This window comes from Penicilliopsis zonata (assembly GCF_001890105.1).
Source record: "Penicilliopsis zonata CBS 506.65 unplaced genomic scaffold ASPZOscaffold_7, whole genome shotgun sequence".
Lineage (NCBI taxonomy): Eukaryota > Fungi > Ascomycota > Eurotiomycetes > Eurotiales > Aspergillaceae > Penicilliopsis > Penicilliopsis zonata.
The window spans coordinates 1,062,522-1,074,855 of NW_019208917.1; the positions used below are offsets into that span (position 1 = coordinate 1,062,522).

A 12,334-nucleotide genomic window follows, 5' to 3' on the forward strand; every position below is an offset into this window, starting at 1 on the left:
AAAAGGGAAGAGGGAAGGGGAGGGGGAAAGGGAAGAGAGCAGCAGAGAGAGAGAGTCTCTTCCAGCACTGGAGAGTTGTCCACACTGCACAGTCCACAGTCACAGTCCACCGTCCGTCTACTACAGGGAAAAAGCTGGAGGGGGACGGGAGGGGGGCGAGTCGAGAACCCGCAAAAAAGAGTCCAGTCAACCTGTGGTCAAGCCGTACCCGGAAGCGGCCCCAGGAGGTGCTGCTGGTACGGTAAGAATGGTACGGTACGGTCAGGGCGCCTCAGGCCAATCAGACGGGACGCATGTGCAGGAGGCCATGGTCGGGCCTAGCGCTAGTCCGGAAAGGGGATAGTCCGGCGTGCAGCGCCTGTCCAGCCGGGAGTTGCGGTTCCGAGAGCTCCGATGTGATATTGCGGGATGAGGAGACAAGAAGACTATGAAACGAGGGTCGATCTGCGAGCCAGGGAATCTGGAGAGTCAGTAGAAAAAAAAAGAAAAAAAGATAAAAAAAAAAAAAGGGGGGGGGGAAGGAAAAACAAATAATGCTATGGTAAAGTCAAGTTAGCATCTAGAAGTTAGCACAGGAGAGCAACGTGGTCAAGACTTCGAACACATCAGTTCTTCAGGTGGTGTCTGAGCCCTGGAGGGGAAGGGCTGGGCACACCCGGTGGCTGGAATGTGAGAGCAGAAAAACAACCCCCCCGCCCTCTCCCAGATCTCCCACGGCAAGACAGGGGAGAAAGGAAAGAAGGAAAGAGAAAGTAAACAGAGAGAGAGTATATGGTAGAGAGAAATAAATAGAGGAAGGTTCTCAACAGGAACTGGGGGAGGGGGGGGAGAAAGGTAGCATCATGGTACTCCATACAACCAATCTACTAGAAGACTAATAGTGGAAGTGGTATGGAGTGTTCAGGGTAAGGTGGAAGTAAGGGGGGGGGGAACAGGGTGTTCACCTGTCGATCAGTGACAGATAGTAGTAGGTGAAGGTGAATTAAACCAGCAATAATAATAATGATAATGATAATAGATGGGTGTTGGATCTTATGGTCAAAAAAAAAATCTGCTAAAAAGGAGGGGAAGAGGGAAAAAATAAGAAGGAATAGAAAAATAATAGGATAATAGAGGATAGATGACTGGATAGGAATATAGGGAAGGAAATGGAAGTCCAGGATTAGGTAGAAACCTTATAGGGGGGATAGTCATCTGGGCATCTTAGGTAAGTGAGGAGTTACCTAATGGACTGGACTCTGGGAGGGAAGAGTGTGAAAGATAGACAGGGAGAAAGAGAGAGAAAGAGAGAAAGAGAGAGAGGGAGAGAGGGAGAGGGACTGACTGTGTGAAGAAAGAGAAAGAGAAGGGAAAATGGAAAAGGGAGCCTTAGAGGGAAAAGAAAAGCCAACGCAGAGACCAGGCAACACTACCACACCAGTTAACTTAAAGTGGCGGACACAGGACACACACAGACCGCCAGAACAATCAATCAAATAATATATATACAGAGTAAAATACTCAGTATTTAAATCAACCCTCAGAAATTTGAAATTTTCGGAAGAAAGAAATGGCTTTTGCCACTTTGTGTGCTCTGCAACACGCCCAACGGTGTGTTGGTAGCGCATTCGCCAAGTCAGTCCCACAGATGACAATGACTGGGAGTCAATAGAAGAATAAATACTACAGAGGTTTTTAATTCAACCAGACTATGGGGTATTTTATTTTCAACAAGTATTCTCTCTCCTACAGACTGTCGCTCGCTCCCAGTCGCAGCCACTGAACCTACTACTAACACCATCCTCTACTAAGGCCCTCCTTATAACTAGGTAACTAGTTAGTTACCTACCGTAGGTACTTGGTTACTACAATGGATCCTGCAATGTACTAGTTAAACTAAAGATCGTCGGGGCGGTCCGTCTCGTTCCGTGGGATGTGAGATTTCCAATACTATTGGTTTGATAGGTCCTTACAACATGGTAGGTGATAACTAATACTCGGTTTATTCCTCTGAAGGGGTATCAATAGGTTGGGACAGACAACCGACGATTCAAAAACACTGACTGAATTGACATCACTCTAACCAGCCGCCCATTATGCCTCTGGAACAGGTGTTCCTGGTCGAGTCGTGCTGATCCCGTAGGGCCCGTTGAGCCAGGTAACGAACCGTCGCCACAGTGCATGCCCAATCTTCGGACGCTCCATGGTCGAGTCGGTGTCGGCGGTCTCCGGAGGGCTGGCACTCTGAAGCTCGATCTTCTCTGCTGACTGCTGGCCGTGACCTCCCATCCAGGTATGGAAATAGTGTCCCGCATACAAGAATCCGAACGGCACCAGTCCGATGTAAGCCGTGGTCATGCGGGCCAGGGTGAAGTTTGTCCAGACAAAGTAGCTAACCCCGTTGAGGACCAGAAGCATCGAGCACAGGAAAATGGCGATATACGCGCCGTAGGGTTGAATCCGGCTGCGGTAGCGACGCTCGACAGTGCGGTGGAAGTGGAGGTAGATAATGCAGGAGCACAGCCACGACAGGTATCCCATGGTGGTACTGATCTGGCCCAGCCAGTTGAAGACGGTGGAGCTCGACACGCGCAGACACAACCATGCCAGGTTCGCAAACACGGCCGAGGTCAACACGGCGACATATGGAACCCCCCAGCTTGTCCGAGCCTGGAGTATCGCGGGCGCATGACCGGATTCCGACAGTGCGAGTAAGGCCCGCGACGAGAGGAACAGAAACGATCGCCCAGACGCCACTGACGAGAAGGTCATAATCATCGAGATTACCGTGGGTAGCCCCCCAATCTTGGCGTTTTTCATGGCGATGATAAATGGCGACCCGGCAGGGCCGGATCCACGGTGGAGCAAATTCGGATCATTTGAAGGGACAATGATCCCGACGGCCAGAGCGACCAGGAGGTGAACGGCAGCAAACTGGAAAACATCCCGACGGGCGATATGCATGATGTTGGGATGCGTCGACGGTTCCAGCCCTTCGCCTCGATTGACAATCATTTCTGGTGTAAAGGCAAACGCCATGGTGCTGAAGAGTAGGGTTTGGAAGAGACCGACAAACCGTCCGAGAGCGCCAGGGAAAAGATACGAATTCATAGCGCCGGGGTTTGTCCAGTAATGGAAGCCGCGCATCGGGCCGCCGGGAATATCTTTGGTGCAGAGAATGACCGATACCGCCAGCATCGTAATGATTGTAAGGAGAGTTAGGACCGTGGACACTTTTTCTAGTCTTCTGAAAATCCTTTCCGGCGTAAAGTTGAACCCAATGATGATCAGAATTACCAAGGCGATCCGCATAGCAACCTTGTTTCCAGGCTCCAAAAGCCCACTGCTGACCAGGGCAGTTGTGATCTCATATGGAACCAGCATCGAAAAAGAGACCCACCGAAGGTAGGCCAGGGAGAATCCGAAACTTCGCGAGACATATCGATAGCCATGAGTGACAATTGTACCATTGGCAACGGGTCGGTGGGCGGCAACCTCGGCAACAGTCACGGCCATGCAGTATACTAGGAGAGTTGAGAATATATATGAGATAAGAAGGGAACCTGGTCCTCCAACGGCCAGAGCTTGACCGGGAGCAATGAAGACCCCGGTCCCGAGGGTAGGCCCCAGAGCCATTCTAGGTGTTGCTGGCCGAGGGTTATTGAAGCGGCGTGAAAGAAGAGGAGAATGGCAAGGTAAGGATAGTCCGAGATAGCCAAGTGTGCACGGATCAGTCACCCTAGGAGAACAAGAAGGGGGCATCTTGCTCCAAACTGCTTCCTTCCCCATTTAGCTCCGAGGCGTGTTTTAGAGTGGCAAGAGCGAATGTCATTCGGTCAGTTGGTATGTGCAGTTGCTAGCAGGGGCTGTCGAACCGATAGTGCGCAAGTGAAAGCTAGAGCCGATCAAGGCGAATAAGAAGGCCGTGAGAGAACTGGGTATAATACATAAAGTGATCTAAGTGGGAATCGGTCGGTAGTTACCCCGTAGTGCAAACAGGGGGCCAAGGGACATATTTTGAAGGTATGAAAGTTGGCACTACTGTTCTGCCATATTCGCCTCGGCGAATTCCAGCCATTCGCTAGATAGAGATTTCTTCCAGAATCGCACATTGCCGTCGTCACCCGACGAGATGAGGCAGTCTCCTAGTTTGAAGACATTTATACAGTGTTCACAAAAAGTCAGGGGGAGGGAGAGAGAGAGATGGACACACACCTGCATATGAAAATTCCACCGACCATACGTCGAGATGTTTGCTCTCGATACATGCGACTTCCTTGAAGTGGTGCTTGAACTGAGAGTCACCGGTTGCTGGCCGATTGCTTAGAGAGGATGGAGCACGGTTAGCCAGGGCCGAGCCGATGCCCGACTGTGCGGCTGGGCGATTTGAAGGCGACTGGGGCGAGGCTTCTGAACCACGGTCGGTGCCACCCTGCGACCCGCTGCTCGAGACCGAGGTGTACACCTCGAAGATGCGAACAAATCCATCTTTACACCCGCTGGCAATGAGATCATGGCCACGGACCGAGCCATTGGCCCATGAGATATCTCTGACCAGACCGCTGTGTCCAGTCAGCTCAATCGCGTGGTAGAAGCGACGGTTGGTGTCGGTTCGATAGATCTTCACAGTGTCCATCGCTGCGACCACCACGGACAGACTTTTCCGATCCCAGCTCGGCAGGATCGAGTGGGTGATGTCTGTGGGATCGTGGTGGAACTGAACCTTGAAGCTGGTCTCCTCTCCTCGCTGGGGTGCAGGGCATACCCGGAACTGGTCGACAACCTGCCAGTCGGCCAAAGTGTCGGGGCTGACGGGCTCCATGATCATCAAGTACCCATCCCGCGTGATAAGACCAAGGTATGTCTCCAGGTCAATATTACGGAAGTCCAAAGAGACAAACGGGTATCTCTGAGGTGCAGTTAAGCGGAAGATGGCCTTGAATCGCCGGCCAGAGTTGGGAGGCTGCGTCACATCTTCCTGCCAAATCTTGAACTTCATATCCTCACCCACACTCCCGACATGCTGGCCCATGAAGGGACCATTCCACTGCGCCTGGAACGATTCATTCTGCTCAACACAATTGCAAAGAACAACAGTGCTGTCGAAGGATTAACTTACATCGCGAATCTCCGCGTCATGAGCGCGCCAGGTGTCCGTCAACTGCCAGGAACCGTCCTTCTGGTCCCACACCTTCATACGATGATCCGACGACGCGGTAACAATGCGGTTGCCATAGAAATTGAACTTGGTGACGGTGACCAGGTCGCGGTGACCAGCGTCGAAGTCGACGAACCCGGATGCCATATCAGGCCGTTTCCGATAGCGATCGAACCCCCTTGCAAGCACTGGCTCTACCACCAACCTCCACCGCGAGCTGGGATTTATCACCGTAACTCCACCTATTCAAACGGAGAAAACCAGAGGAAAACCAAGATGTGGGGAGGACAGGCGGGGGGGAAGATCTTAATCGCCAGTCGACGTTGTTGCTCTGGCGTCAAAACACCGGGTCGTGACAGGGAAGTTCGCCGTGCACGTTGAGGCTGGAACCATTGGACGAGAGCTCCCAATCGGGAGATCGCTTAAGCTTCCGTTTCCGGAGGGAGGCAGCACGTGGAGCCTGACCGCCTGCATGGATAGGGCGGTGTGTGTTTCTGCCGGTAGATGTGCCCCGTCGGTGTCGTCAGCTGCTCTTGAAGCCAGATTTCAGCCGAAGAACTACTAACTATACTACACTGTAAAGCTGTGTCCTCTTGCGAGTCTGAGTAGGAGACATGTCAATTGCCCTGCCGCCACGATGAACTATGCAACGACTCTTTCGCGGGCGGAGACCTGGCGTCTGCTGGTGCTGGTGGGGGTGTGCCTTGCGATCATTGTGAATACGTTCCAAGGGGATGGCGCGCCGCTGGTGGCCTCGATGGCGTTCAGCGGCATTGCGTTTGCCGTGGCCTATAGCATGATTCGATGGCTGGGTCCCGTGTTTATGAAGGCAGGGTTGAAGGGCAAGGATATGGCCAAGCCGCGAAGACCGGAAATGTACGAGATGGATCGATGCTACCAGGGTTATTGCTGACGGTGATGAAACTCTAGACCGGAAACCATGGGAGCTGTCTGCGCAGTCGTATATCTGCTGTTGTTGATTGCGTTTATCCCATTTCCCTTTTATAAGGATATCGTGGCCGCGACGTCTGGAGGAGGTAACCGGGACGTCGTGCTGGAAACCCACCCTGTCGAGACGGGCCGGTTCCTCCATCGGTTCCCTCATAGCAAGGTGAGACGCTGCTCGTCGGTAGTGGCATGGTTGTATACTAAAACCTTTCGCCAGCTCGCGTCGTATCTGTCCGGCCTCCTCTCGTTACAATCCATTGTCATTCTCGGCATCGGAGATGATCTTCTCGACATCCGGTGGCGGCACAAGGTCTTGATCCCGGCCTTTGGCGCGATCCCCATGTTGATTGTCTATTTTGTCGATTTCGGTGTCACGCACGTGGTGGTCCCGGTGCCCTTGCAGCGCTATTTAGGATCCTTTGTCGACCTGGGCTGGCTATACTATGGCTACATGGCTGCTGTGGCCATCTTCTGCCCCAATAGCATCAACATGTTGGCGGGGATCAACGGGATCGAGGTTGCTCAGTCGCTGGTGATTGCGGTTCTGCTGATCATTAACGACGCATTGTACCTCGCACCCATGACTCCGTTCCCGCACCCTGCGATGGATTCCCATCTCTTCTCCATCTATTTCCTGCTTCCCTTCGTCGGGGTCTCCCTGGCGTTGCTGTGTCACAACTGGTACCCGTCCAAGGTCTTTGTGGGGGACACATACTGTTACCTCGCGGGAATGGTCTTTGCCGTGGTCGGTATTCTGGGCCATTTCAGCAAGACCCTTTTGCTGCTGTTCATCCCCCAGATCTTCAACTTTGTCTTTTCAACCCCGCAGCTGTTTGGCATCATCCCATGCCCGCGCCATCGTCTTCCGAAGTTCAATGCGGTCACTGGTCTGCTCGATGCGTCCGTGACGGAATGGACCGTCCCTCCATCGCCGCTGATCGCTACCATCCTTGAAATTCTACACAGGGTGCGCTTGGTGCGTGTGACGAAGAACAAGGATGGTCAGATCGTCGAATCGACCAATCTGACTATTTTGAACTTGTGGCTCGTCTGGACGGGTCCCTTGAGAGAAGACAGGCTCGCCTTGCACATGGTCGCCGTACAGACGGTCTGCGGCGTCATCGCCTTGGTCATCCGCCACCGGTTGGCATTCTTGGTGTTCCGTGAAGATAACCGAGCTTTTGGAGCCCACGTTTAGCCGGGGTTTAAAATTTGAGTCTTTTTCGCCTGACTGTGGCGGCAGACTATCGGTTATTTAATTCTTTTTTTTTTCTTGGATTAGACGACCATGTAACTATATACTACTCTGTTCTTTATATCGGGATAGCCACGATTCCGCCATCTCTGTAAGCTTGCCATATGATCTTCTATAGCTGTATAGCTCGTATATCAAATCAATCGATGAACATGTGGGTTGCTTTCGTTTCCGAATCCCCCATCATGGAACAAATATAAAGGATTAAGTCTAATCAATGGGAAAGCCTGGAATGACTCGAATTCAAAAACAAGGGCAGACATCTTGGGGCATAACAAGCATTCTTCCTCTCTGAAATATATATACTACACCAAAGCAGATTACTCAATCTTCACCAAGCACCATAAGATCAAATAAAGATTTATATCCTCTCGGTTTGAAATACTTGAGTATGGGTATGATATGTCGGGTGACGAGGTGCATTTTCTCTTCTCTCCTGGAAGCGTATCTTCAATCTACACACACATGTAGGAATTTTAGTTGTATTTGTTTGAAACATGTAGTTGGCGGGTCCCCTGTCCGAATCAAACTGCTGAGAAGTCGAAATGGCGCCAGGCACGTTGATCAGGAAGCCAATGCTTCGTATAACTAGCCGGGTGCATTGACTCGCTGCAGGTTACGCAGTTGGATTTTCAACCGAACCAATCCATGGCGCGGTGCTGTTCAGCTTCGCGCCGGCATATAAACGCGTCAGCTTTGTAATCCTGGTGCCATCGTCCAGCATCTCGTCTTCTTCCCCGAGCGAATACCCTCCCCAGCTAGGCATCAAGACCGTCCATATGTACCAGTATGCTATTCCAAATACGATACTGCTGGCAGTTAATAATCGTCCGGCAAGAAAAGCTCGGTACTATAGTAGTAGTACTTACATGCCCACACCCACAATCGCGTAGGTTGCGTAGAAGAAATCCACGTCTCCTCTCCAGTCCGGGGGTGGGAAGAACGGCGCGGCCAAAAGGGCCAGACAAACCAGAACCCGCAACCAGACCGCCGGCAGCCACGCTCGGAAGGGTCTAGAGAGGTCCGGCCGTCGTATCCGCAGCAGCAGCAGGCCAACCGTCACGGCGAGTGCAAAGAACTGGTTCGGATATCCCTCCACATCCAGGATAAAGCTGTAGACGTCCCCCTGCGGCGGCAGTGTAATCACCACGAACGAGGAGACGAAGTGCACCAGCAGGCCCCCGAGCGGTGAGCCAAAGGGCCGAGACGAGGACAACAGTCGCGACCAAGGTAAAAACCCCTGCCTAGCAACCTCCTGGTTGATTCGGGCCTGTATTGAGACGGGTTTTCCCCCATGTCAGCTATAAGAAGAAGATGGTGCTGGGGAAGGAGCAGACAACCCTCTCGGGCCGACTAGCTTCCTTCCTTCCCGATCTGGAAGGCCCGCTGCAATGGAACGTACCAGCGCAAAAGCCACAACCATCACGTTACCAGCTGCTGACACAGCAATCGCGAGGGGAAAAAGCGTGCGGCCCACGTGAGCGCCAAAGACGCGTTCGAAGAACAGCGCGGCAACGAGCTCACCGCTGCTCTTGAGCTGGTCGAGGGGCACAACCAGCAGGTAGGCGACGTTCGCCAGCAGATACAAGGCGCACGCGGTCAGCAAGGCCGCCGGACAGACGGTGCGCAAGGTGCCTATGGGGTCGTGGACCTCGTTCAGCACGTTGTTGGCGTTGCTCAGCCCCGCGTACGAATATAGGACCTTGATCAGTGCGGTGGACAACACGCCCCAACTCCAATTGGAACCGGCCCACAGATTATCCCAGTCGGTCGGGGTGTTCGGCAGCTCGTTGCTGGAGCGGAACAGAATCACCCAGATACCGGTGAGGGACACGGCGGCGATGAGGAAGAGCTTGATCCATCCCAGGACATTCTGAAGCCAGATGCCACTCTTGAGGAAGCCGCCGTGGATAATGGTGACGGCGGTGAGGAGACCGACCGCGAGAGCTTTGCTCTGGCGCTCGGTAGGCTGATCGGTTAGGGCAAACAAGGTGTATTTGGAAAAGACGATGCAGTTGCTGGCTGAGAAGCCTAGCAGTACAGCCTGCACGGCGACGAGGGTCGACGCGAGAAAGCGTGGATGGCGGTAGGTGAATTCAAGATAGACCTGATGAGATACACGCCAACGATGACTATCAGGGTCCTGACTGATGAAGCCTTGGATACACTGTAGATAGGTGTACCTTTTCGCCCCCAGATCGAGGCAGCATACAGCCATACTCCAACGACACTGCCAATCCACACGCTGCCAGCACCGTGCCCACAATCCATACCAACAAGGTAGCTCCGATACTGCCAGCCGATTTGACTATGGATCCAGGCGTCGCAAAGACACCGCTGCCGATTACCCGCGAGATGACGAGGATATATGCGCTGGACCAGCTAAGATTGCGGCCAATGGTAGCCGATTCGGGAACTGTATCGGATTCATGTCGCAGGAGAGGCTGTCGCAAGCTCTCTGGATCGTCCATCTTTTGCTATGGGCATCTACAGGCCGCAAGAACTATACTGCCCTACTTGAATTCTGCCGTCACATAGCCAATTTGTATATTTTGATTTTAGTTGGCACGCCATTTTCTATGAGAGTGATGTTACAAGGTAAGTAAGAAATAATCCTATTCTCCCTATCAAAGATGCAGGAAGGCCTATCTAGATGCTAAACACACTAACTAGCTGATTATCAATCCTACGGAGTAAATCGCTAGAGATCAAAAGAGCGACATGCATGGGTCCATCAACCGGCCCGTGAAGCGCCATCACTAGGCTGAATCACACCAACATAACCTGGTAATCCGCTTACCCCCTCCCCCTCTCCTCCTCATCATCAAGATTTATTACGCAATCTAGTCCTACCATGAGCAATTGAGGAGGCAAGAAGCCGAACAAGGCTATCGGTTCCAAGGGAAAAGGAACAAAAGGCCTGCTTCTGTCTGTTTCGCATCTGGGATGCATACATACTACTACAATAAAAATACTGGAATAGCGTCTTCGACTCGCTATTGGGACCAACACACAGCCATGTCTACAACGTCAACGTATATACAAGTGACCGAGCTTGACGAGGAAGACCAGCCGGTGTTCCATCGCTCGTTCCTTATTAAAGGTAGCTCCGATGTCATTCCACCCTCGCAGTTGGTCCAGCACGTTGTTCCCGAAGCCAAGCAGAGTGTTCTCCTGCTCAATGGGGTTCGAGAGCAGTACACCCTGGTCGACAACCATAACATTCCGTCTATTTTACACGATGGGGAGATCCTCGTCAAGGTGGTTGCCATTGGCTTGAATCCGATCGACTGGAAAGCACCGTATGTATACTCTCGCTGTTTTCTACTCCGTACTGACATCCCACCTCCCTAGTGCTTTCAACTTTGGTATTCCGGCTTTACCTTGGATTAATGGCCGCGACCTTGCCGGCGTCGTTGTCAAGACCTCTGCTGCCAATGGTTCGTCTCGCTTGCGCGTCGGGGATATTGTTCTTGTCCCATCTACCGACTATCGGGATATCCGCAAGGCAGCCTTCCAGGAATATGCTATTGCTACACATTTCAACGCTGCTAGAGTCCCGTCATCAACGTGTATCCACGCATCAGCATCGTTGGGTGTCGCTTTCGTTGCAGCGGTTCTCGCACTGGGTGTTTCCTTGGGGCTAGATTTCACCTCGTGCGCCTCGGGGCCAAATCTCGTGGACGTGCTTGGAAAGATTAGCCCAGGCGACATCCCTGAGGATATTAGAGAAGAGTGCCTATTGTCGTCAGCCCAGGGAGAACGGTTGACGAAGGGAGAATGGATCGCTGTTTGGGGAGGTAAGCAATAATCCTACCGGCAACCGATCTATATCCATGCTGAAGGAATAAAACCTAGCATCCACGACCACCGGTTACATTACCCTCCAGCTTGCCAAAATGGCTGGTCTGAAGGTCATCTGCGTGGCCGACGTTGCCCGCCACGGCGCAAAGCTACTCGACGCCGGTGCGGATCTCCTTGTGGACCGGCACGATACCAAGCGCGCCGTGGAGATCATTAAGGGGGTCACCGGTGGGAAACTTCGGTATGCCATGGACATTGTGGGCAAGGAAACGGCCACCCTGCTGCAGGAAACTCTTGACGTTACAGCCCATCCCCACCTGCTGGGGCTGACAGGTCTGCCCAAGGAGCGCGACGCTCGGATCCGATACCACACCGTTCCCATTAAGCTGTTTCACACCGCTCCGACAGTTGGGGAGAGCATGGTATTGTGGCTGGAAGAACTGTTGCAGTCGGGCACTCTCCGGTTGCCGGAAATTATCCGCGCAAAGGGGGGCCTTGGGGGGATCAACGCGGCATTGGAGACCCTGCGGCAGGGCACGGCGTCGGGCAAGAGAATTGTCGTTGGCCTAGAAGAAAATTCTGATGCATAGAATGTTTTGCCTATAAGTTACGATAGAAATGATTTTTCATAATTAAACAGATTTACTTAGCATTAGATTACTACTATCTATCCAAGATGAACTATCAATCATAGAATAAATATTGGAAAGGCGCTCCGTTATATATTTGGCCAGAATTGTGAAGGTGAGATAGTACACCAAGGCGAGTAACACCTTGATATAAGTGGATGAATAGTTCATTCATTATATTTACTACACCTTTATTCTGTATTCAAAGTATATGAGCTGGTGAGCCGACATGCGGTATCTCAGAAACTACATAGTTAGATAGGCTGTTTGATCTCCCCTAAAGGGCTGAGAGGTATTTTCTACAACATCTAGAATTTCTTCCCCGGCGAAAGCGCCGTCTTGTAGTACACAGGTTAAAGAGAAGTAAACGCCGAGTATCTACTACTGAATGAGACATGAGGCCTGACGGATCAACTGGCCGGTGGAGCTGGCCAGCAGGGATGGATTCAAACTTTTCACTTTCATTCATGCGATGATCACCGGCGCGAGCGTCGAATCTCGTACCCTGTATGACCTGCAGATTCGAGGAGCAGACTTCGTCATGGGGCTTGACCATACCGT

The 12,334-nt window shown here is 52.2% G+C and overlaps 5 protein-coding genes across 5 annotated transcripts in view; 2 read left to right on the top strand and 3 right to left on the bottom strand.

The window, feature by feature from the left end:
- ASPZODRAFT_152173 (hypothetical protein) overlaps positions 1-3,615 on the bottom strand; it is a gene marked incomplete at both ends in the record, with an annotated part of 7,701 nt that extends 4,086 nt beyond the window's left edge. The window contains one exon of the mRNA XM_022725824.1: positions 2,223-3,615. Within this exon, the coding sequence (XP_022581260.1) occupies positions 2,223-3,615 (1,393 nt within the window). The remainder of the gene's footprint in view (positions 1-2,222) is intronic.
- A 402-nt stretch (positions 3,616-4,017) lies between these two features.
- Positions 4,018-5,284, bottom strand: ASPZODRAFT_16503 (hypothetical protein; the record flags this gene model as incomplete). The annotated part of the gene is made up of 3 exons (XM_022726694.1): positions 4,018-4,124; positions 4,195-5,032; positions 5,099-5,284. 3 exons carry the CDS (start codon positions 5,282-5,284, stop codon positions 4,018-4,020), a joined length of 1,131 nt encoding a protein of 376 aa, XP_022581261.1.
- Positions 5,285-5,833: 549 nt separating this feature from the next.
- On the top strand, positions 5,834-7,442 carry ASPZODRAFT_166960 (hypothetical protein). Its single transcript, XM_022726800.1, has 3 exons — positions 5,834-6,013; positions 6,068-6,248; positions 6,303-7,442. Exons 1-3 carry the CDS (start codon positions 5,895-5,897, stop codon positions 7,281-7,283), a joined length of 1,281 nt encoding a protein of 426 aa, XP_022581262.1. The 5' UTR covers positions 5,834-5,894; the 3' UTR covers positions 7,284-7,442.
- A 302-nt stretch (positions 7,443-7,744) lies between these two features.
- ASPZODRAFT_97254 (hypothetical protein) lies at positions 7,745-9,811 on the bottom strand (the record flags this gene model as incomplete). Its single annotated transcript, XM_022730547.1, has 4 exons — positions 7,745-8,149; positions 8,210-8,610; positions 8,743-9,447; positions 9,524-9,811. 4 exons carry the CDS (start codon positions 9,809-9,811, stop codon positions 7,957-7,959), a joined length of 1,587 nt encoding a protein of 528 aa, XP_022581263.1. The 3' UTR covers positions 7,745-7,956.
- A 343-nt stretch (positions 9,812-10,154) lies between these two features.
- ASPZODRAFT_132883 (hypothetical protein) lies at positions 10,155-11,833 on the top strand. Its single transcript, XM_022723139.1, has 3 exons — positions 10,155-10,642; positions 10,695-11,140; positions 11,199-11,833. Exons 1-3 carry the CDS (start codon positions 10,359-10,361, stop codon positions 11,732-11,734), a joined length of 1,266 nt encoding a protein of 421 aa, XP_022581264.1. The 5' UTR covers positions 10,155-10,358; the 3' UTR covers positions 11,735-11,833.
- Positions 11,834-12,334: the final 501 nt, after the last annotated feature.

Bases quoted from the DNA above. Each gene is read 5' to 3' on its own strand.
- ASPZODRAFT_166960 (XM_022726800.1), top strand. From the start codon at position 5,895: ATGGCGTTCAGCGGCATTGCGTTTGCCGTGGCCTATAGCATGATTCGA. The intron at 6,014-6,067 runs GTACGAGATGGA...ATGAAACTCTAG, and splicing joins AAGCCGCGAAGACCGGAAAT to ACCGGAAACCATGGGAGCTG. The intron at 6,249-6,302 runs GTGAGACGCTGC...ACCTTTCGCCAG, and splicing joins ATCGGTTCCCTCATAGCAAG to CTCGCGTCGTATCTGTCCGG.
- ASPZODRAFT_132883 (XM_022723139.1), top strand. From the start codon at position 10,359: ATGTCTACAACGTCAACGTATATACAAGTGACCGAGCTTGACGAGGAA. The intron at 10,643-10,694 runs GTATGTATACTC...CCACCTCCCTAG, and splicing joins CCGATCGACTGGAAAGCACC to TGCTTTCAACTTTGGTATTC. The intron at 11,141-11,198 runs GTAAGCAATAAT...AATAAAACCTAG, and splicing joins ATGGATCGCTGTTTGGGGAG to CATCCACGACCACCGGTTAC.